We start from the raw sequence: 21841 nt of genomic DNA on the forward strand, positions 1-21841 counted from the left end.
CAAATATTTGGAATATGTCTTTCGATACTCACAAATATCACACCCTCACTATCGCTCTCCAAAAGGACCATCTGGCAAATCTCCCTATCTAGTTTCTTAACAATCCTCTTGAGGAAGTTCAATGTCTGCATTTTATTAGTATTGCAGGTCATATTTGCAGCACTCTGTTTGAATTGCACGAGAACTACAGACTTGGCATTTAATATGGAATTTTTATTTTTTCTTGACTTGGGTTTACTTTCTGAACTCAGTATATCAATCTGGTGAGTTTCTTTTATGCTTCGGTGATTTATTTGTCAGAAGAACCATGTCACTGATTGTCTGTCACAGCAAGAAGTCAATAACAGGATTATATCACAGGTGGCGTGATAAAACGTACGGACAGGTACATTTGACAATTGGCTTCACAATCGGGTATATCAGGGTTGTTGCGTTCTGTATTAGTGGAAAACAACTGCTGCACATCTACAAAAGTTATTGCCGCAAAAGTTGCTCTGGAGATGGTCCGTCAACTCCACAATGCTGTTTGTCATTGAGTGGTCGCTTTACGAAATTCCGGCATGAAACAGCGTGCTATTGCTCTGCAGTATGGCATCACTCAAGGACAGGTGTCAAAGATCCTGAAACGAAATGCTCAGAGGGGTGTCCCTACGCCAACACCGACGCCAGGACGTCCCCGCAGAACCACAAGGAGGGACGATCGCCAGCTGCACCGGTTAGTCCGCAATGGCCGTACCAAGTCAGCTAATCGGCATAGGGCTGAGTGGCAGCAACTGACAAATGTGCCTGTATCCAGAAGGCTAGTCAACCAACGACTGGTTCAAGCACGCTATCATGCCAGGCGTCCCCTGAGAAAGCCACGCCTGGCCAGACAACACCACCAGCGCCGATTTCAGTGGGCCAGAGAGCACCGTCAATGGCAGCCAGGACACTGGAATCACGTGATCTTCAGTGGCCAGTCTAGATTTCTGGTCGATCGTCAAGATGGCCGTGTCCGAGTGCGCAGACAAGTGCATGAAGCCTACAACGAAGATTGTATAGTGCCAAGAGTCCAAGTTGGAGGTGGTGGAGTGACCATTTGGGCTGCTTTTCATGCAGGGGGCAAAACTGACCTGGTTGTTCTGAATGGAAACCTGAACCAGTTCAAGTACAGGGCCATTCCGGAAGAAACATTGCTTCCATTTGCTCATGCAGCCTTTCGAGGAAACTTTGTCTTCCAAGATGACAATGCACGGCCTCATCATGCTCACATGATCCAACACTTTCTTGCTGACCGTGGTGCAGAGCATATGGAGTGGCCTGCCATGTCCCCAGATATGAATCCGATAGAGAACTTGTGGGCAGAATCAACGTGTCAAATCGACAACCTGGATCAGCAGCCGACCTCTGTGCATGAATTGCAGCAGGCTATTGTCACTGCATGGCAAGCGATTCCTGTCCAAACCTTGGCAAATCTCATGAACAGCATGCCTCAATGTGTGCGTGCTCTCCTGAATGCTCGTGGGGGTTACACGAAGTACTGAACTGTAATTTTACTGTCAGTAAGCCCAGTCGTAATTTAACTTTTGTTTTTGTTTAAAAAAAATTTGGCTAATGTGCAAAATAAAGAGATACTTCTGGAAAACGTACAGAAGTTTAACACAGTACTGTCCATGAATTGAGTTCGATGTCAGTTTACATCACTTTCAAGGATCAATTAATTTGCTACGAAATGTCAAATGTGGTTTTTGTTTCTTTTAAAGGTCGCATTAACAAAATCTGGAATAATTTCGACATAATTCCAATGAACTTTTGGTTCCAAGTCATCTTGAAAAGTAGGTTCACCCCCACAAAAAATATTCCATTTTAAATGCCAAGTCTGTATAAATGTTGACCAATTTCAAAACAATTTGATGGAATCGCAAAAGATAAAATGTCTTCCTCAGCAACAATGGCAGACATTTTGGAGTCATGTTAACCCCTTGCAATTATCCCTACAGTGCTCAGCTGAGTGTGGCCCAGGAGAGCAGACGAGAGAGGTGACGTGTGGAACGCGATACGGCTGTGACGACCATACAATGCCGGACAGAATCCAACTGTGCAACCTGGGGCCTTGCAGGTCACCAGAGTGGGTCCTTGGCCCTTGGTCTCAGGTATGAGTCCCAGAAACACTTCTAACCCAATATATTAATGCTAGTTTTATCTGGGACCACATAATGAGTTAGTTGTTGTTAACATGATAAAACGAAGCTGCAGACGTGCTCACCAATGAGTGATGAAACCGGTCCAGCGGCTGAGGGGGCGTGTAGCATTTCGGGTTTCTCATGTATGTACGACTTCTGAATGTCTGCAGCAACAGAGCAACTCGGGTAAAGTTTATATATGTATATATACACACACACACACACACACACACACACACACACACACACACACACACACACACACACACACACACACACACACACACACACACACTTCTTCCCCCCTGTTCTTCCCCCTCTCAACTTTCACCCCTGTCCCTGCCATCTTTCTTGTTCCCTCCCATCTCCCCACCCACTCCCATTTCCCCCTCTTTGCCCCCTGTCGCATCCCCTCCAATCTCCCCATCCAGCCTGCACCTTCCAAGTCTCCTCCCTCTGTCCTTCACTCTCCGAGCCTCTCACCTGTCCCAGATCCTCTCAATACCTCCTCCTTTGTCCCTCACGTTGTGGACATCTGAGATCTGAAGCCTCCACCTCAACCTGACAGATCTCTCAAGCCAGGCTGCTGATGACAGCCCATATATTATCTGTTTAACACAATCCTTCCTCCTACAGAACGTCCCTCACAACTTAGTGTCTTCCTCTGCTATCTCCCCCTGATTTTATCAGTCTGAACACCGCCCTGCTGGCGGAGATGCTCTCTACATCTCTCTATGGCGGAGATGCTCTCCACAGATGATACTGTCCTTGGTACTGATCTTACACCTCCCAACCCCAGAAGTAACTTTGGCTGCAACTTCCCCTCTGCACCGACCCCCTGTTTGTGCGTTGTACTGTCCTCCAAACAGTGAAGGCTCCATCTATCTCTCTCTCTCACTCTCTCACAACATGGTCCAACGTTTAACCACTCATCCCAACTCTGTCTTCCTCATTATGTGATAAATTCAATTTACCACATGCTAATTGGCTGGGTGTCGGTACCTCTCACTAGTGTTACGGATTTGTCACATCCGTCATTGTGGTTTTCATCCACTGTGAGCATTTTTGGTTCCATGTACTATTATTGTTATCGTTTAAGTGAAATGGAGATAACTGTTTTCGAAAGGTAAAAAATTAGTGTTTTAAAAGAAACCGGAAACAGGATCGCGTGGAACCGGAAGAAGAAGAAGAGCAAGAAAAAAAGCGGAGCAAGTAAGTGAGGTCGGGAAGAAAAGCCGAGCTGCTTTGAGGTCACGAGGAGACGCTGGCGAACGGGGGTCACGAGCGAACTTTGGGTTTCCTGGGAAAGGGATTCCTGCGACAGAGTTGTGATCGCTGTGACAGATAAACCTGCGTGACAGGTTTTACGGTTGATTCCGAAGAGAATCGTTGTTGGAGTGCAGGTATGCCTCCAGTATGGGCCCGTCGGCCATTTTGCCTCGCTCCCGCCATTTCGCATCGCTCCAGCCTTTTCACCTCGCTCCAGCCATTTCACCGCACCCAACCGTTAGCCTGGTTTGCGTGTGTAACGTGGCTTTCGATTGGGAATTTGTGGTTCTCTGTTTGGGAGCCGTTGAACGTTCATACCCGAAGGTGTGATTTCCCAGTCGCCTTTTGAGGGCACATTTGTGCCTCTTTGGCAGCGTAACTGTCAGCCGAACTGGATTCTGGTCTCGATACGACATTTTTCTTGCTATCACCGGAGCGTGGATCGACTTTGGCTTGGTGCCGGGACAGAGACTTTGGGAATGTTATTTTCGCTCACTTGGAGCACAGTGAGTTATATTGTAAGAAACTGATGGCGCCATCACAGGAATGATATAATATTTGTTGTACAATTGATTAATATTGTTCTGGTGCTGTTATTATTGTGTGACCTTGATACAATACTTGTTTTTTGGTAACAATTGGTGTGGTTTCATCATTGGTCATTGACACACAGAATAACACATCTTTCTGCCGTGACTCCTTTCGGGGCTCGGAGGTACACCGTGACCGGGGTTTGGGGAGGAGCACGTAACACTAGCCATGACTTTTCAGCAAAGGACTTCTTTGACTGCTTAGAACTGACTCAATCTGTGTATTTTCCCACCTGCATTTTATTCCAATGGCAAATCTTCCCTTCTGGACTTGGTGATGACAAACTTCCTGGCAAATGTCTCCTGCTCTTTCTCTACTCCAATTGATTCATCTGATCACGTGCTTGTGAGAATTAACATCTCTCTGGCTAATCCCAGAGAGCTGCCAAAACATCTGCGAGTCTGGCAGTTCATTCGGGCAGATTGGCAGGGGCTGCAAGTAGCCATCTCTCTTCAGGACTGGTCTTCCGTGTGTACTGCCCCTGATAGTAACTCAGCCTGGGAATTCTTCCACAGAAACCTGCTCTCTTGTGCACATATTCATCCCATCTTATCTTCAGTGGTCCTACCCTTATTTACACCCAGGGTACAATGAATCATGTGGTAAGACAGAAGCTCTGAAACAACTTGCTTTCTCTTCCTGGAAGACAAATCCAACCAAAGGTCATCTCAGTGCATTCCAAATAGTGTGGAACAAGTGTGTATCCATTTTCAGAAAATCCAGAAAACAACATCTGTACAACCTCATGATTGAACTTTCAAACTTGTCACCCTCCTCTAAAAGCTGGTGGCACCTTGTTCCGTCTGTCTCTGGTGCACACCCCACTTCCATCACCCCCCTCTCTTCAAATGGCACCACAGCCGACTCCGCTCATGATAAGGCTGACTACCTCAATTCTGTGTTTGCTTCCAAATCTTGTGTCCCAAACCCCTCACTCTCGGTACGCACCCTTTCCAGTCATACACAACTGCTCCTGGACTCTGTATATTTTGCACCTGAGAAGATGAAGTTTCTGTTAACCCTCGACTCCGACTCTGCAACTGAACCAGCTGGCATCAGCAGATGTGCTCTAAAATCTTCTCTGCTCTTATTGCACATCCTCGCTCTGCACCTTTCACCCTATCATTTCCTCTGTGTCATCTTCCATCTACTTGGAAATCAGCCAACATCGCAGCACCACTTCAAAGGTTGAAAAATGGATCCCCTCAAAAACAGCCAATAAACTTACTTCCAATCATCGGGAAAGTCATGAAATCGTGCATTTTCTCCATCAACCTCATCTCAGATCAACAATTTGGATTCAGACCAGGTTACTCTACCTTGGACATGCTGTGTCGACTCATCTAAAAATAGAAAGAGGCCCTCAATGTCAGACTTCGGATCAGGGCCATTAGTCAGGGCCCTTAGGGATATTTTGGTTCAAATTCTTCCAAAAGCATCAAATTTGGCGCAGATGTTGCCCATGCCATACTCTTTCGATTTTTGACGGGTGCCAAGGGCGGTATGATCCGGGGACCATACCGGTCCATCCCGCCATGTCACCTGACCTATGACGTCATAATTAGGATATGCATCCAATCACATGGCGTACTATAAGTGGTCAAAGTTCAAAATGAATCGATCGAAAAATGAAGGCAGGGATCCATTTTTAAGGGTTTCACAAAATTCAATATGGCCGCCAGGTCACATGACCTATGACGTCATATTTATGACATGTATACAATCATGTATACATGAACCCGGATCATGATCGCACAAAAATTAAACACAAGGATATGGCATACAGTTCATAAAACATCAAAATCCGTACCTTTGTAATAAGACTGATGAACTGCATATGCCTGAAAATTAGGAAATAGACATGTAAATATTTCCTCTAATTGTCAAAAATAAGGTCAGAGTTCGAAAACCCAACCCAGAAACATAAAATGGTGAACCTCACGTAAATCTTGACAAAAAACTCAAAAACTGACATGTTTGACTCAAAAATGACATTTAAGATGACCTTGAGGGTTGACCTTGACCTCGAGTCATCAAAATAACAACATAATTGGATTCCTCGACCTCGAAAACCCCTGAAAAGTGGTATCATACATGATTCCAACCCTTTTGGTTATTTAACTGATTTTCCTCTAATCCGGGTGGCGGCCATTTAATATTTCGCCAATATGGGGCCCCCGGGGGGGGGGGCGCCCATCTTGGCGCCCGTCAAAAATCGAAAGAGTATGGCATGGGCAACATCTGGGCCAAATTTGGTGCTTTTGGAAGAATATGAACCAAACGGCCCCAAAATATCCCAAAGGGCCCTGACTACATCTCTCTGGACATATCTCGTGCTTTTGATACTGTCTGGCCTTGCCCTTCAAACTCTCTAACTTTGGCATCCAAGTCCAACTCCACATATGGCTTACTGACTTCCTCTGCTCTCGTAGACAACATGTGGCTCTCAAATGAATGCTTTCTTCTCGTATACCTGTCAAAGCTGGAGTGACCCAAGCAGTTTGCTGGACCCAGTCCTATTCCTGATCTTCATAAATTATTTATCCGACTCTGGAAAATCTCCTTATCCATTCTCTGATGCCTGGTCCCTCAGCCGTGACATCCTTCGTCCTTCAGACAGGCAGGCTGCAGCCTCTTATCTCAGTCAGACAAGCTGCAGCCTCTTCTCTCTCTTCTGACCTTGTAAAATCACCAAATGGTCAAATATTTGGAATATGTCTTTCGATACTCACAAATATCACACCCTCACTGTCGCTCTCCAAAAGGACCATCTGGCAAATCTCCCTATCTAGTTTCTTAACAATCCTCTTGAGGAAGTTCAATGTCTGCATTTTATGAGTATCGCAGGTCATATTTGCAGCACTCTGTTTGAATTGCACCAGAACTATAAATGTTGACCAATTTCAAAACAATTTGATGGAATCGCAAAAGATAAAATGTCTTCCTGAGCAACAATGGCAGACATTTGGAGTCACGTTAACCCCTTGCAATTATCCCCACAGTGCTCAGCTGAGTGTGGCCCAGGAGAGCAGACGAGAGAGGTGGCGTGTGGAACGCGATACGGCTGTGACGACCGCACCATGCCGGACAGAATCCAACTGTGCAACCTGGGTCCTTGCAGGTCACCAGAGTGGGTCCTTGGCCCTTGGTCTCAGGTATAAGTCCCAGAAACACTTCTAACACAATATATGAATTATAGTTTTATCTGGGACCATATAATGAGTTCGTTGTTGTTAACATGATATAACGAAGCTACAGACGTGCTCACCAATGAGTGATGAAACCGGTCCAGCGGCTGAGGGGGGCGTGTAGCATTTCGGGTTTCTCATGTATGTGCGACTTCTGAATGTCTGCGGCAACAGAGCGGGTAAAGTTTATATATGTATACACACACACACACACACACACACACACACACACACACAAACGCACACACACACACACTTCTTCCCCCGTGTTCTGCCCCCTCTCAACTTTCATCCCTGTCTGCCATCTTTCTTGTGCCCTCCCATCTCCCCACCCTCTCCCATTTCCCCCCTTTGCCCCATGTCGCACCTCCTCCAATCTCCCCATCCAGCCTGCACCTTCCAACTCTCCTCCCCCTTTCCTTCACCCTCCGATTCTCTCACCTGTCCCAGATCCTCCCAATACATCCTCCTCTATCCCTCACTGTGTGGACCTCTGGGATCTGAGGCCTCCACCTCAACCTAACAGATCTCTCAAGCCAGGCTGCTGATGACAGCCCATATATTATCTGTTTAACACAATCCTTCCTCCCACAGAATGTCCCTCACAACTTAGTGTCCCTCTCTGGTATCTCCCTCTGATTTTATCACCCTGAACACCGCCCTGGTGGCGGAGATGCTCTCTAAAGATGATACTGCCCTTATACTGATCTTACACCTCCCAACCCCGGAAGTGACTTTGGCTGTGACTTCCCCTCTGCACCGATCCCCTGTTTGTGCGTTGTACCGTCCTCCAAACAGTGAAGGCTCCATCTACCTCTCTCTCTCACTCTCTCACAACATGGTCCAACGTTTAACGACTCATCCCAACTCTGTCTTCCTCATTATGTGATAAATTCAATTTACCACTTGCTAATTGGCTAGGTGTCGGTACCACTCTCTCACTCGCCATGACTTTTCAGCAAAGGACTTCTTTGACTGCGTAGAACTGACTCAATCTGTGTATTTTCCCACCTGCATTTTCTTCCAATGGAAAATCTTCCCTTCTGGACTTGGTGATGACAAACTTCCTGGCAAATGTCTCCTGCTCTTCCTCTACTCCAATTGATTCATCTGATCACGTGCTTGTGAGAATTAACATTTCTCTGGCTATTCCCAGAGAGCTGCCAAAACATCTGTGAGTCTGGCAGTTCATTCGGGCAGATTGGCAGGGGCTGCAAGTAGCCATCTCTCTTCAGGACTGGTCTTCTGTATCTACTGCCCCTGATAGTAACTCAGCCTGGGAATTCTTCCACAGAAACCTGCTCTCTTGTGCACATATTTATCCCATCTTATCTTCAGTGGTCCTACCCTGATTTACACCCAGGGTACAATGAATCATGTGGTGAGACAGAAGCTCTGAAACAACTTGCTTTCTCTTCTTGGAAGACAAATCCAACGAAAGGTATTCTCAGTGCATTCCAAATAGTGCGGAACAAGTGTGTGTCCTTTTCAGAAGATCCAGAAAACAACATCTGTCCAACCTCACGATTGAACTTTCAAACTTGTCACCCCCCTCTAAAAGCTGGTGGCACCTTGTTCCGTCTGTCTGTGGTGCACGCCCCCCTTCCATCACCCCCCCCTCACTTCAAATGGCACCACAGCCGACTCCGCTCATGATAAGGCTGAATACCTCAAATCTGAGTTTGCTTCCAAATATTGTGTCCCAAACCCCTCACTCTCGGTACGCACCCTTTCCAGTCATACACAACTACCTCTGGACTCTGTATCTTTTGCACCTGAGAAGGTGAAGTTTCTGTTAACCCTCGACTCTGACTCTGCAACTGAACCAGACGGCATCAGCAGATGTGTTCTTAAATCTTCTCTGCTCTTATTGCACATCCTCGCTCTGCACTTTTCACCCTATTATTTCCTCTGTGTCATCTTCCATCTAGTTGGAAATCAGCCAACATCGCAGCCCCACTTCAAAGGTTGAAAAATGGATCCCCTCAAAAACAGCCAATCAACTTACTTCCAATCATCCAGAAAGTCATGAAAACGTTCATTTTCTCAATCAACCTCATCTCATATCATCAATTTGGAATTGACCAGGTTACTCTACCTTGGACATGCTGTGTCTACTCATTTAACAATGGATGGAGGTCCTCAATGTCAGACATCAGATCAGAGCCATCTCTCTGGACATATCTAGTGCTTTTGATACTGTCTGGCCTTGCTCTTCCAACTCTCTAACTTTGGCATCCAAGTCCAACTCCACACATGGCTTACTAAATTCCTCTGCTCTCGTAGACAACATGTGGCTCTCAAATGAATGATTTCTTCTCCTATACTGGTCAAAGCTGGAGTGACCGAAGCAGTTTGCTGGACCCAGTCCTATTCCTGATCTTCGTAAATTTTTTCCCTGACTCTGGAAAATCTCCTTATCCATTCTCTGATGCCTGGTCCCTCAGCCGTGACATCACTCGTCCTTCAGACAGGCAGGCTGCAGCCTCTTATCTCAGTCAGACAAGCTGCAGCCTCTTCTCTCTCATCTGACCTTGATAAAATCACCGAATGGTCAAATATTTGGAATATGTCTTTCGATCCTTACAAATATCACACCCTCACTGTCGCTCCCCAAAAGAACCATCTGGCAAATCTCCCGATCCAGTTTCTTAACAATCCGCTTGAGGAAGTTCAATGTCTGCATTTTATGAGTATTGCAGGTCATATTTGCAGCACTGTTTGAATTGCACCAGAATTATAAATGTTGACCAATTTCAAAACAATTTGATGGAATCGCAAAAGATCAAATGTCTTCCTGAGCAACAATGGTAGACATTTTGGAGTCATGTTAACCCCTTGCAATTATCCCCACAGTGCTCAGCAGAGTGTGGCCCAGGAGAGCAGACGAGAGAGGTGACGTGTGGAACGCGATACGGCTGTGACGACCGTACCATGCCGGACAGAATCCAACTGTGCAACCTGGGTCCTTGCAGGTCACGAGAGTGGGACCTTGGCCCTTGGTCTCAGGTACAAGTCCCAGAAACACTTCTAACACAATATATTAATGCTAGTTTTATCTGGGATCATATAATGAGTTCATTGTTGTTTACATGATATAACGAAGCTGCAGACGTGCTCACAAATGAGTGATGAAACCAGTCCAGCGGCTGTGGGGGGCGTGTAGCATTTTGGATTCTCATGCATGGACAACTTGTGAATGTCTGCGGCAATAGAGTAACTCGGTTAGAGTTTGTGTGTTTGTGTGTGTGTGTGTGTGTGTGTGTGTGTGTGTGTGTGTGTGTGTGTGTGTGTGTGTGTGTGTGTGTGTGTGTGTGTGTGTGTGTGTGTACAAACTTGGCATTTAATATGGAATTTTTTTTTTTCTTGACTTGGGTTTACTTTCTGAACTCGGTATATCCATCTGGTGAATTTCTTTTGCGCTTCGGTGATTTCTTTGTTAAAAGAACCATGTCACTGATTGTCTGTCGCAGCAAGAAGTCAATAACAGGATTATATCACAGGTGGCGTGACAAAATGTACGGACAGGTACATTTGACGATTGGCTTCACAATCGGGTATATAAGGGTTGTTGCGTTCTGTATTAGTGGAAAACAACTGCTGCACGTCTACAAAAGTTATTGCCGCTTCCCCTGGAGATGGTCCGTCAACTCGACAATGCTGTTTGTCATTTCGTGGTGGCTTTACGAAATTCTGGCATGAAACAGCGTGCTATTGCTCGGCAGTATGGCATCACTCAAGGTCAGGTGTCAAAGATCCTGAAACGAAATGCTCGGAGGGGTGTCCCTACTCCAATACTGAGGCCAGGACGTCCCCGCAGAACCACAAGGAGGGATGATCGCCAGCTGCACCGGTTAGTCCGCAATGGCCGTACTAAGTCAGCTAATCGGCTTAGGGCTCAGTGGCAGAAACTGACAAATGTGCCTGTATCCAGAAGGCTAGTCAACCAACGACTGGTTCAAGCAGGCTATCGTGCCAGGCATCCCCTGAGAAAGCCACGTCTGACCAGACAACACCGCCAGCGCCGATTGCAGTGGGCCAGAGAACACCGTCAATGGCAGCCAGGACACTGGAATCACATGATCTTCAGTGACGAGTCTAGATTTCTGGTCTATCGTCAAGATGGCCGTGTCCGAGTGCGCAGACAAGTGCATGAAGCCTACAACGAAGATTGTATAGTGCCAAGAGTCCAGGCTGGAGGTGGTGGGGTGACCGTTTGGGCTGCTTTTCATGCAGGGGGCAAAACTGACCTGTTTGTTCTGAATGGAAACCTGAACCAGTTCAAGCACAGGGTCATTCTGGAAGAAACATTGCTTCCATTTGCTCGTGCAGCCTTTCGAGGATACTTTGTCTTCCAAGATGACAATGCACGGCCTCATCGTGCTCGCATGATCCAACACTTTCTTGCTGACCGTGGTGTAGAGCATATGGAGTGGCCTGCCATGTCCCCGGATAATAATCCGATAGAGAACTTGTGGGCATAATTAACGTGTCAAATCGACAACTTGGACCAGCAGCCTGCCTCTGTGCGTGAATTGCAGCAGGCTATTGTAACTGCATGGCAAGCGATTCCTGTCAAAACCTTGGCAAATCTCGTGAACAGCATGCCTCAACGTGTACGTGCTCTCCTGAATGCTCGTGGGGGTTACACGAAGTACTGAACTGTAATTTTACTGTCCGTAATCCCAGTCGTAATTTAAGTTATTGTTTTTGTTAAAAAAATTTTTGTCTAATGTGCAAAATAAAAAGATACTTCTGGAAAACGCACAGAAGTTTAACACAGTACTGTCAGTGAATTGAGTTCGATATCAGTTTGCATCACTTTCAAGGATCAATTTATTTGCTTCGAAATGTCAAATGTGGTTTTTGTTTCTTTTAAAGGTCACATTAACAAAATCTAGAATAATTTCAACATAATTCCAATGAACTTTTGGTTCTAAGTCATCTTGAAAAGTAATTTCCCCCTCACAAAAAAAGTAATCCATATTAAATGCCAAGTCTGTATATTGTTGTGGTTTTGTAAATAAAGGCAACCCACTTTTAGTTCATTGCACCACAACATGTAGCCTTGCTTAGTCAGTTATTTCTTATTAAATGTGAAGTATAGTCTACTTCCCAGTGTTAGTATGCGTTGAGGCCTGTAAGTAAGGGTAGGCCTCATTGGGCCTGGAATGCCATGTGGCGGGCCTAGGACAAGTCGAGGAGGCCCGATGGAGGAGTCGGAGGGCATGGCTGGTAAGCAGCAAACAGCTAATGGGAGCTAAAGGGGAGTCAGCCGTGACTCCTCCATCGGGGGTCACGATAGCCACTCCCAAAACCTTTCGGTTTTCTGAATCTGAATTTAAGATCCATAATGACGCACTGCTCGATGGCTCCCCTGGAGCTTTGCAGGCAATGCGGATATGCATGGCGATGACGTCATGACGTTCACTCATTAGGTTGGAGAACCAGATTACAGATACCAATTACTAACTCCCAACCGCATCCAGTTCGACTCCATATAATGAGTGGATACCAGAGATAATGTTACCGTGTGGCAGGCGGTGCTTATCGCTCCCAGTAAGGTGCAGCAGCAGCTGTATGGGACACCTTACTGGCGGTTCCCCACTGATGGTATGAAGTCGCGTAATGACTGACATAAAAACCGAAAGATTTTTAGAGTTACAAGTGTATGGAAGGCTCACTGCGTTGCCCTGATGAAGCCCCAACAAGGGCGAAACCAGGTCGGTAACTGTGAGTATTGCATGCACTTGTGACAGTATTTGAATTTAAGATCCATAATGACGCATGTTAGATGGCTCGCCTGGAGCTTTGCAATGCGGACATGCATGGCGATGACATCATGACGTTTGCTCATTAGGTTGGAGAACCAGATTACAGATACCAATATATATATACATACAGTCACGTGAAAAAGTAAGTACACCCCATGTAAAGTTTTGATTTTTCAACATATTTCAACATACAGCTATTTCATCTTCATTTCAACAATATTGATAGATAAGGGTGATATACTATAACAAATATCATGAAACATTTACATTTTGTAGTCCATTGTATAATTTAAATAAACATAAATGCAAATTTCGCTTGTGGAAAAAGTAAGTACACCCCTACATTTATCACTACTTCAAATACCTAAAATTAGAATCAGGTGCAACAGCTCAGGTGCAAATGATTAGAACATCGTTGGAGAGGATCTTGGAGGAACCTGTCTTGTTTAAACCTCAGACATTCAGTTTGGTTTGCTCTTTGTTGTTGAAGTGTGCAGCTTCACCATGCCTAGATCAAAAGAGCTCTTTGAGGACTTCAGAAAGAAGGTCATAGATGCCTACGAGTCTGGGAAGGGATTTAAAAAGATCTCCAAACAATTTGAAATCAATCATTCGACTGTCCGGAAGATCATCTACAAGTGGAGAAGATTCCAAACAACTGCCAACTTGTTCAGGCCAGGCCGCCCCAGCAAGTTCAGCCCGGGAGCAGACCGCAAGATGCTGAAAGAAGTCTCTAAGAACCCCAGAATTTCATCACGGGACCTACAGGTAACTCTAGCGACTGTTGATGTCAAAGTGCACGAGTCTACCATTAGAACGAGGCTGCACAAATTTGATCTACATGGGAGGTGTGCCAGGAGGAAACCTTTGCTGTCAAGAAAGAACATCAGGGCAAGACTAAAGTTTGCCAATGAACACCTAGGCAAAGACCAGCACTTCTGGAACAATGTGCTCTGGACAGATGAGTCAAAGGTAGAGCTATTTGGCCACAGTACCAGAAGACATGTTTGGCTGTCGGAAAGTCGGAAAGTTGAAGCTCAACCGAAGGTGGACCTTGTGTTACATATTTATGTGAATGTATGTGAATTACCATGCAGGTCTTTGCTTATCCGTGTGTAGTATATTAAGTTGTTGTGTAGTTGTTGTGGTTGGAGGGTCAGGAGCCCTTCTGAGGGAGTGGCCGGAAACGGAAGTGACCGGAAACGGAAGAGGAAAAGACACGAGGAAAAAGGACGATTATTATTCTTCCTCGCCCCGCTCCGACAAAAGGTGGGATCGACCTTGCGCTGCGTGGAAAAGCGGCGTTCCGATCCGAAGCCTGTCTGGCGAGAGGAAGTACCGGGACGTGTACCTGCCCGGTGGAGACGGCAAGTGGACGTGGGGCCGTGCATCGACCCGCGTCTGGCCTCGTTCGCGGCACCGTCCAAACAGACGCGTGCGGGTCGCACGTTGGGGCCTAACGCGCCTTGCAAGCGGCGTGGGGTTTGGCTTGCTTTACCGTATCCGCTTCGCGTGGCCACGAGGGGCTGCAGCCACGGTGCCTGGTACGATACCTGCCCGGTGGAAAGACGTCCACCCGGGGTTCGTTCAACCGCCCGAGTGCGGTGACGGCGACCATCATCTTGGTCAGGAGGGGCCCAGAGACATTGTGCGGGACCGAGACCAAAAGGGTGTCGTGAGTACTCACCGGGACACACGTATATAAGATGGCCATCTTACTCATAGGAAAGTGCTTGTGAATTGGGAATTGTTGATGGTTGTATATGGTTGATTGCTCGGGGAAAATCTCCGTGGTTGTGTCATTGCAATTGTATGGTCATTCCCATTGAAATATATCCTTGAACGTCAGTTGTCTCTTGGGGGAAATTCATATGGATTGCGTGGCGAAAGCGCATATATAATACAGCTTTCTGGCGAAGTTCCTCTCACGGTCCGGGGGTCACCGAGACCAGGTATTCACCGAGGGGACCACGTAACAGAATTGGGGGCTCGTCCAAATTACGATTTGCGGTTTCGCAATTGGGTCTACGTCCGGGATTTAAAATGGTATAAAATAATAAAATAATAATTTTTTATTAATTAAAATTTATTAATTAATTATTAATTGGTAAAAAAAAAAATTGGAGAAATTGGGGTAAAGTCTTGGGTGAAGGTTAACAGGTGTTAACGATAGACACCATGGCGTTTGTGGCACAGAACTTTGGGGTAACCCCGAGTGAGGCACAGTTCCGAGCGTTGCTAAAGTCGGACCTCTTGAAATTGGCCAAACATTTTAACTTGGAGGTCCGAACTAATTTGAGGAAGGCAGAGTTGCAGGCCACGGTGATACAATCTATGGTGGGATTAGGAACATGGGACGAGTTAGCCTGGGAGTGGCTACCCGAAGAACCAGAAGACGTGGAGCTCCGGAAACTGGAGTTGCAATTACGGAGCCAGGAACGGATCAAAGAAGAAGAAAGGAAAGCAGAAGAGAGGAGAGAAGAGAAACAAGCAGAGGAAAGGAGAGTGGAACGAGAACTCCAGGAAAGGTTAAAAGAAGAAGAAAGGAAAGCAGAAAAGGAAAGAGCAGAAGAAGAAAGGAAAGCAGAAAAGGAAAGAGCAGAAGAAGAAAGGAAAGCAGAAGAGAGGAGGGAAGAGAAACAAGCAGAGGAAAGGAGAGTGGAACGAGAACTCCAGGAAAGGTTAAAAGAAGAAGAAAGGAAAGCAGAAGCAGAGGAAAGGAGAGTGGAACGAGAACTCCAGGAAAGGTTAGAAGGGAGAAAAGCAGAGGAGAGGAGAGCTGCAAGGGACCTCGAAGCAGAGGAGAGAAAAGCGGAAAGGGAATTAAAGGAACGTGACATGGAGCTTCAGCAAGAAATCAAATTCAAGGAGCTGGAGTTAATGAGAGAACGGGGAGAGGCACCACCCTTGCTGACGGGGTCGACACCTAACCAGAAAACCTGGGATGTGGGCAGACATGTGAGGCTGGTTCCACCGTTCAGTGAAAAGGAAGTCGCGAAATTTTTCCCACACTTTGAGAAAGTGGCTCGACAATTAAACTGGCCGGAGGAGGCCTGGACCATACTCGTGCAAAGTGTGCTGGTGGGGAAAGCTCAGGAAATTTATTCGGCGCTACCAATGGACCAATGTGCAGATTATGAGGTACTGAAGAAGCACATCCTCAAGGCCTATGAGTTGGTTCCGGAAGCTTACAGGCAAAAATTCAGGAATGCCAGGAAGAGGGAGAGTGAGACCCATGTGGAGTTTGCCAGAGTGAAAGAAAACATGTTTGATCGGTGGTGTGAGTCAAAAGGAGTCGGGAAAGACTTCGAGACATTGCGGGACTTGATCCTGGTGGAGGAATTCCAGCAGTGTGTCCACGAGGACATCAAAGTGTACCTGCAGGAAAAGAAGGTACCAAAGTTGTGGGACGCAGCCACCATGGCAGATGATTATGCCTTAACCCACCGAATAGGGGTCCACAAACCTAACTCCTCGCCTAGATCTCCGCAGGGGAGGTGGGGAACAGCAGGTGCGGAGAACGACCATACATGGCGGCGGCCTCGAGATGATTATGGGGACAACTATGATACCCCACCGGTTCGAAATCAGAGGGATGCGGGCCCAAGACAAACTTATAGTTCGGGGGGCCCGAGGCAGACCCCGAGTTTTTCCTCTGGGCCTACTTGCGCGTTTTGCAAGAAACCTGGACACTTGATGTCCAGTTGTTACCTCATGAAAAGGGACAACCCAGAGCGGAGTCCGACTATTACAACTCCGAATGCGATGGCTAGCGTAAGAAATCGCCATCAAAAGGGTTACCAACCATTTATTTCAGAGGGGTTTGTGTCACTGGATGGAGCCTCGACTAACCGGAGACCGGTTAGGATATTGAGGGACACAGGGGCCCATCAATCTTTAATGCTTGAAGGCATTTTGCCATGGTCCGAGGAGACGGCAACGGGGGATAGTGTGCGTTTACAGGGGATCGGGGGCGGTGTTAGTGCTCCCCTTCAGGTCATCCAGTTGGAGTCCGATTTGGTGTCAGGACCGGTCACCGTCGGTTTACAAGCCACGCTTCCTGTAGAGGGTGTATCTGTGGTTCTCGGGAATGATTTGGCCGGGGGTCAAGTTTATGGTAACCAGAGGGTTGGTAAAGAGCCCAGCAGGGAAAATAACACCACACCAGCTCGGGATGGCGACAAAAGTGCCAAGTTATTTGTAGGGGGACTGAACTTCAAAACAGAGGAAGAAGTTCTGACCTCTGTCTTCAACAGATATGGGCCGCTGGTGGAAGTGCGGTTGGTAAGAGACTGGGAAACGCAACAGTCAAGAGGGTTCGGCTTTGTCACGTTTGCCAGCACAAAAGACGCCAGAGAGGCAGAGAAGAATTGGAATGGCAAGGATTTGGAGGGTCGGACCATAACAGTAGGGAAGGCATTTCGTAGGCGTCGAGAGGTCTACAGGAGAGGACAACTGGGCGGTAGTTTTGGTGGTGGCCGCAATCAATATTATTATGGAGGCTCCCTGAGTTACAGCAGCTCCCGAAGGAAGGATTGTCAAAGTAGTGGCCGAGAAGGAGACCGCTATTCAGGGGACTACAGGGACAAGTGATCCCACCATAATTATTAGGGAAGTTCTGAGAAGTTGAAGCACTGAAGGTGGCGGAGCCGCCGAGCCAAGATTCCTACACGAATTAACCGTCAACGCCGTTCCTAAAGGCGTCCATGTAGTGAACTTTCATGCACGGACTAACCGTGAACTCCACGTTCCTCAAGGCGCCCATGTAGAGAACTTTCCTGCACGGACTAACCGTGAACTCCGCGTTCCTAAAGGCATCCATGTAGTGAATACTCGGCTTGGCCTCCCGGAAAAAGTGCTATCGAGTTGCCTAACTTTGGATCTTTGATCAACCCCTTAACCTTCATTCCCAAGAAACTGACGGTCAAAGCCAGAGGGTTGAGTTATCTGGTTTGTTTCTCCAAATTGGCCGGCAAAGAAAGTTTTCGCTGGGTTCAAACTTTCTTTCTTGAAGGGGGGGAGTGTTACATATTTATGTGAATGTATGTGAATTACCATGCAGGTCTTTGCTTATCCGTGTGTAGTATATTAAGTTGTTGTGTAGTTGTTGTGGTTGGAGGGTCAGGAGCCCTTCTGAGGGAGTGGCCGGAAACGGAAGTGACCGGAAACGGAAGAGGAAAAGACACGAGGAAAAAGGACGATTATTATTCTTCCTCGCCCCGCTCCGACAAAAGGTGGGATCGACCTTGCGCTGCGTGGAAAAGCGGCGTTCCGATCCGAAGCCTGTCTGGCGAGAGGAAGTACCGGGACGTGTACCTGCCCGGTGGAGACGGCAAGTGGACGTGGGGCCGTGCATCGACCCGCGTCTGGCCTCGTTCGCGGCACCGTCCAAACAGACGCGTGCGGGTCGCACGTTGGGGCCTAACGCGCCTTGCAAGCGGCGTGGGGTTTGGCTTGCTTTACCGTATCCGCTTCGCGTGGCCACGAGGGGCTGCAGCCACGGTGCCTGGTACGATAGCTGCCCGGTGGAAACACGTCCACCCGGGGTTCGTTCAACCGCCCGAGTGCGGTGACGGCGACCATCATCTTGGTCAGGAGGGGCCCAGAGACATTGTGCGGGACCGAGACCAAAAGGGTGTCGTGAGTACTCACCGGGACACACGTATATAAGATGGCCATCTTACTCATAGGAAAGTGCTTGTGAATTGGGAATTGTTGATGGTTGTATATGGTTGATTGCTCGGGGAAAATCTCCGTGGTTGTGTCATTGCAATTGTATGGTCATTCCCATTGAAATATATCCTTGAACGTCAGTTGTCTCTTGGGGGAAATTCATATGGATTGCGTGGCGAAAGCGCATATATAATACAGCTTTCTGGCGAAGTTCCTCTCACGGTCCGGGGGTCACCGAGACCAGGTATTCACCGAGGGGACCACGTAACACTTGCAACATGACAATGACACTAAACATACCAGTAAATCCACCAAGGAATGGCTGAATAGAAAGAAATGGAGGGTTCTGGAATGGCCAAGTCAAAGCCTGGATCTAAATCCCATCGAGATGTTGTGGGGGGATTTGAAACGAGCTGTGCATGCAAGAAACCCCTCAAACGTCGCACAGCTGAAAGAATTCTGCATGGAGGAGTGGGCAAAAATTTATCACAGTCGATGTCAGAGACTGGTAGACAGTTATAAGAAACGTCTACTTGAGGTTGTTTCTGCCAAAGGGGGCAATACCACCTATTCGAGCCAAGGGTATACTTACTTTTTCCACATGCGAAATTTACATTTATGTTTATTTAAATTACACAATAGACTACAAAATGTAAATGTTTCATGATATTTGTGATATTATATCACCTTTATCTCTCAATATTGTTGAAATGAAGATCAAATAGCTGTAAGTTGAAATATCTTGAAAAAGTCAAAATTTTACATGGGGTGTACTTACTTTTTCACGTGACTGTATGTGTATGTATTTATATATACTGTACATACACACACACACACACACACACACACACACACACACACACACACACACACACACACTTCTTTCCCCCTGTTCTTCCCCCTCTCAACTTTCACCCCTGTCCCTGCCATCTTTCTTGTTCCCTCCCATCTCCCCACCCACTCCCATTTCCCCCACTTTGCCCCCTGTCGCATACCCTCCAATCTCCCCATCCAGCCTGCACCTTCCAAATCTCCTCCCCCTGTCCTTCACTCTCCGAGCCTCTCACCTGTCCCAGAGCCTCCCAATACCTCCTCCTTTGTCCCTCACGTTGTGGACATCTGAGATCTGAGGCCTCCACCTCAACCTGACAGATCTCTCAAGCCAGGCTGCTGATGACAGCCCATATATTATCTGTTTAACACAATCCTTCCTCCCACAGAATGTCCCTCACAACTTAGTGTCTTCCTCTGCTATCTCCCCCTGATTTTATCAGCCTGAACACCGCCCTGCTGGCGGAGATGCTCTCTCCAGATGATACTGTCCTTGTACTGATCGTACACCTCCCAACCCCAGAAGTAACTTTGGCTGTAACTTCCCCTCGGCTCCGACCCTCAGCTCCGACCCCTCTGCTCCGACCCTCTTATCTCAGTCAGTCAAGCTGCAGCCTCTTCTCTCTCTTCTGACCTTGACAAAATCACCAAATGGTCAAATATTTGGAATATGTCTTTCGATCCTCACAAATATCACACCCTCACTATCGCTCTCCAAAAGGACCATCTGGCAAATCTCCCTATCTAGTTTCTTAACAAGCCTCTTGAGGAAGTTCAATGTCTACATTTTATGAGCAAGTGCAGGTCAAATTTGTAGCACTCTGTTTGAATTGCATCAGAACTATAAATGTTGACCAATTTCAAAACAATTTGATGGAATCGCAAAACATAAAATGACTTCCGAAGCAACAATGGCAGACATTTTGGAGTCATGTTAACCCCTTGCAATTATCCCCACAGTGCTCAGCTGAGTGTGGCCCAGGAGAGCAGACGAGAGAGGTGACGTGTGGAACGCGATACGGCTGTGACGATCGTACTATGCCAGACAGAATCCAACTGTGCAACCTGGGGCCTTGCAGGTCACCAGAGTGGGTCCTTGGCCCTTGGTCTCAGGTATGAGTCCCAGAAACATATGTAACATAATATATGAATTATAGTTTTATCTGGGACCATATAATGAGTCACTTGTTGTCAACATGATACAACGAAGCTACAGACGTGCTCGCCAACGAGTGATGAAACCGGTCCTGCGGCTGAGGCAGCATGTTTGCATTTCAGATTCTCATGTATGTGCTACTTGTGAATGTCTGCAGCTGTAGAGGAACTCGGGTAGACTTTGAAACAGCAAAGGGCTTACCTCTGTGTTGCCATTCTAGGTCGCTTCATGCAGCTTTCTTTCTCTGGTAGAGTACAGGAGTTTGTGTGTATATATACATACATACGTATACATATATAATTATTATATAAATACACACAGTCCTGGTCAAAAATATTGGCACCCTTGCACTTTTTCCAAATAATACACTATTTCTTTCAAAAAATTGTTGAAATAAAAAAATATTTTGGGATCCACATATGTATTTCTTTGGTTTGCAGTGGAATAAAACAAAAAAAGTAAAAATAAAAATTACTAAATCTAACTCATCCCACAAAGAAATCCGAAAACGGCCTGCACAATATTATTGGCACCTTTCAGAAGTTGTTCGAAATAATTGGATTTCAAGCAGGTGATTCTCCTTTACTTTTGAATTGAACTCACTTGTGGTGAGTTGCAGGTGCCTGCAATATAAAAATCACCAATTCAACCAGTTTGAATAGAGAAAAGGAGTCATTATGCTGTTTTGTGTCACTGTGTGTACTGCAATGAGCATGGAGGAAATAAAGAAAACCAGAGAATTGTCTGAGGTGGTCAGACACACGATTGTAGCCAGGCAAGGACAATCTCAAGGCTTCAAGACCATCTCCAGAGACCTTGATGTTCCTGTGTCCACCGTACGCAATGTTATCAGGACGTTTAAGGTCCATTAGCGAACCTCCCTGGGCGTGGCCGCAAGAGAAAACTTAATTGAAGATTGCAGCGAAGGATTGTTCGAATGGTGGAGAAACACTTCGATCAACTGCCAAACAGATGCAAGCTGCCCTTCAGACACAATGTACGACAGTTTCAACGCGCATCATCCGTCACCAACTAAATGAAAGGGAGTTCTATGGTAGGAGACTGTTGGAGAATGTTGAGAAGACTCAGGAGACTCCAATGCACGAAACAGCATTTCCAAAGTAAAGATTTATTATAATTAATGAATCACTTGTTTCAAATAATAAGGAACTACAATAACTAAAGCGAATTGGTAAT

At 46.6% G+C, this 21841-nt stretch overlaps 1 protein-coding gene across 10 annotated transcripts in view; it reads left to right on the top strand.

Moving 5' to 3' along the window:
- Nucleotides 1-21841, top strand: part of LOC137436727 (papilin) — a 285438-nt gene that overhangs the window by 175883 nt on the left and 87714 nt on the right. For 9 of the 10 annotated variants that reach the window (XM_068130762.2, XM_078786728.1, XM_068130760.2 and 6 more), the window contains 4 exons: nucleotides 1980-2132; nucleotides 7025-7177; nucleotides 10067-10219; nucleotides 20449-20601. In XM_068130762.2, the coding sequence (XP_067986863.2) occupies nucleotides 1980-2132; nucleotides 7025-7177; nucleotides 10067-10219; nucleotides 20449-20601 (612 nt within the window). The remainder of the gene's footprint in view (nucleotides 1-1979; nucleotides 2133-7024; nucleotides 7178-10066; nucleotides 10220-20448; nucleotides 20602-21841) is intronic. The other variant, XM_078786727.1, reaches the window with a different exon arrangement.

This window comes from Myxine glutinosa, chromosome 11 (assembly GCF_964187855.1).
Source record: "Myxine glutinosa chromosome 11, kmMyxGlut1.1, whole genome shotgun sequence".
Taxonomy (NCBI): Eukaryota; Metazoa; Chordata; class Myxini; order Myxiniformes; family Myxinidae; genus Myxine; species Myxine glutinosa.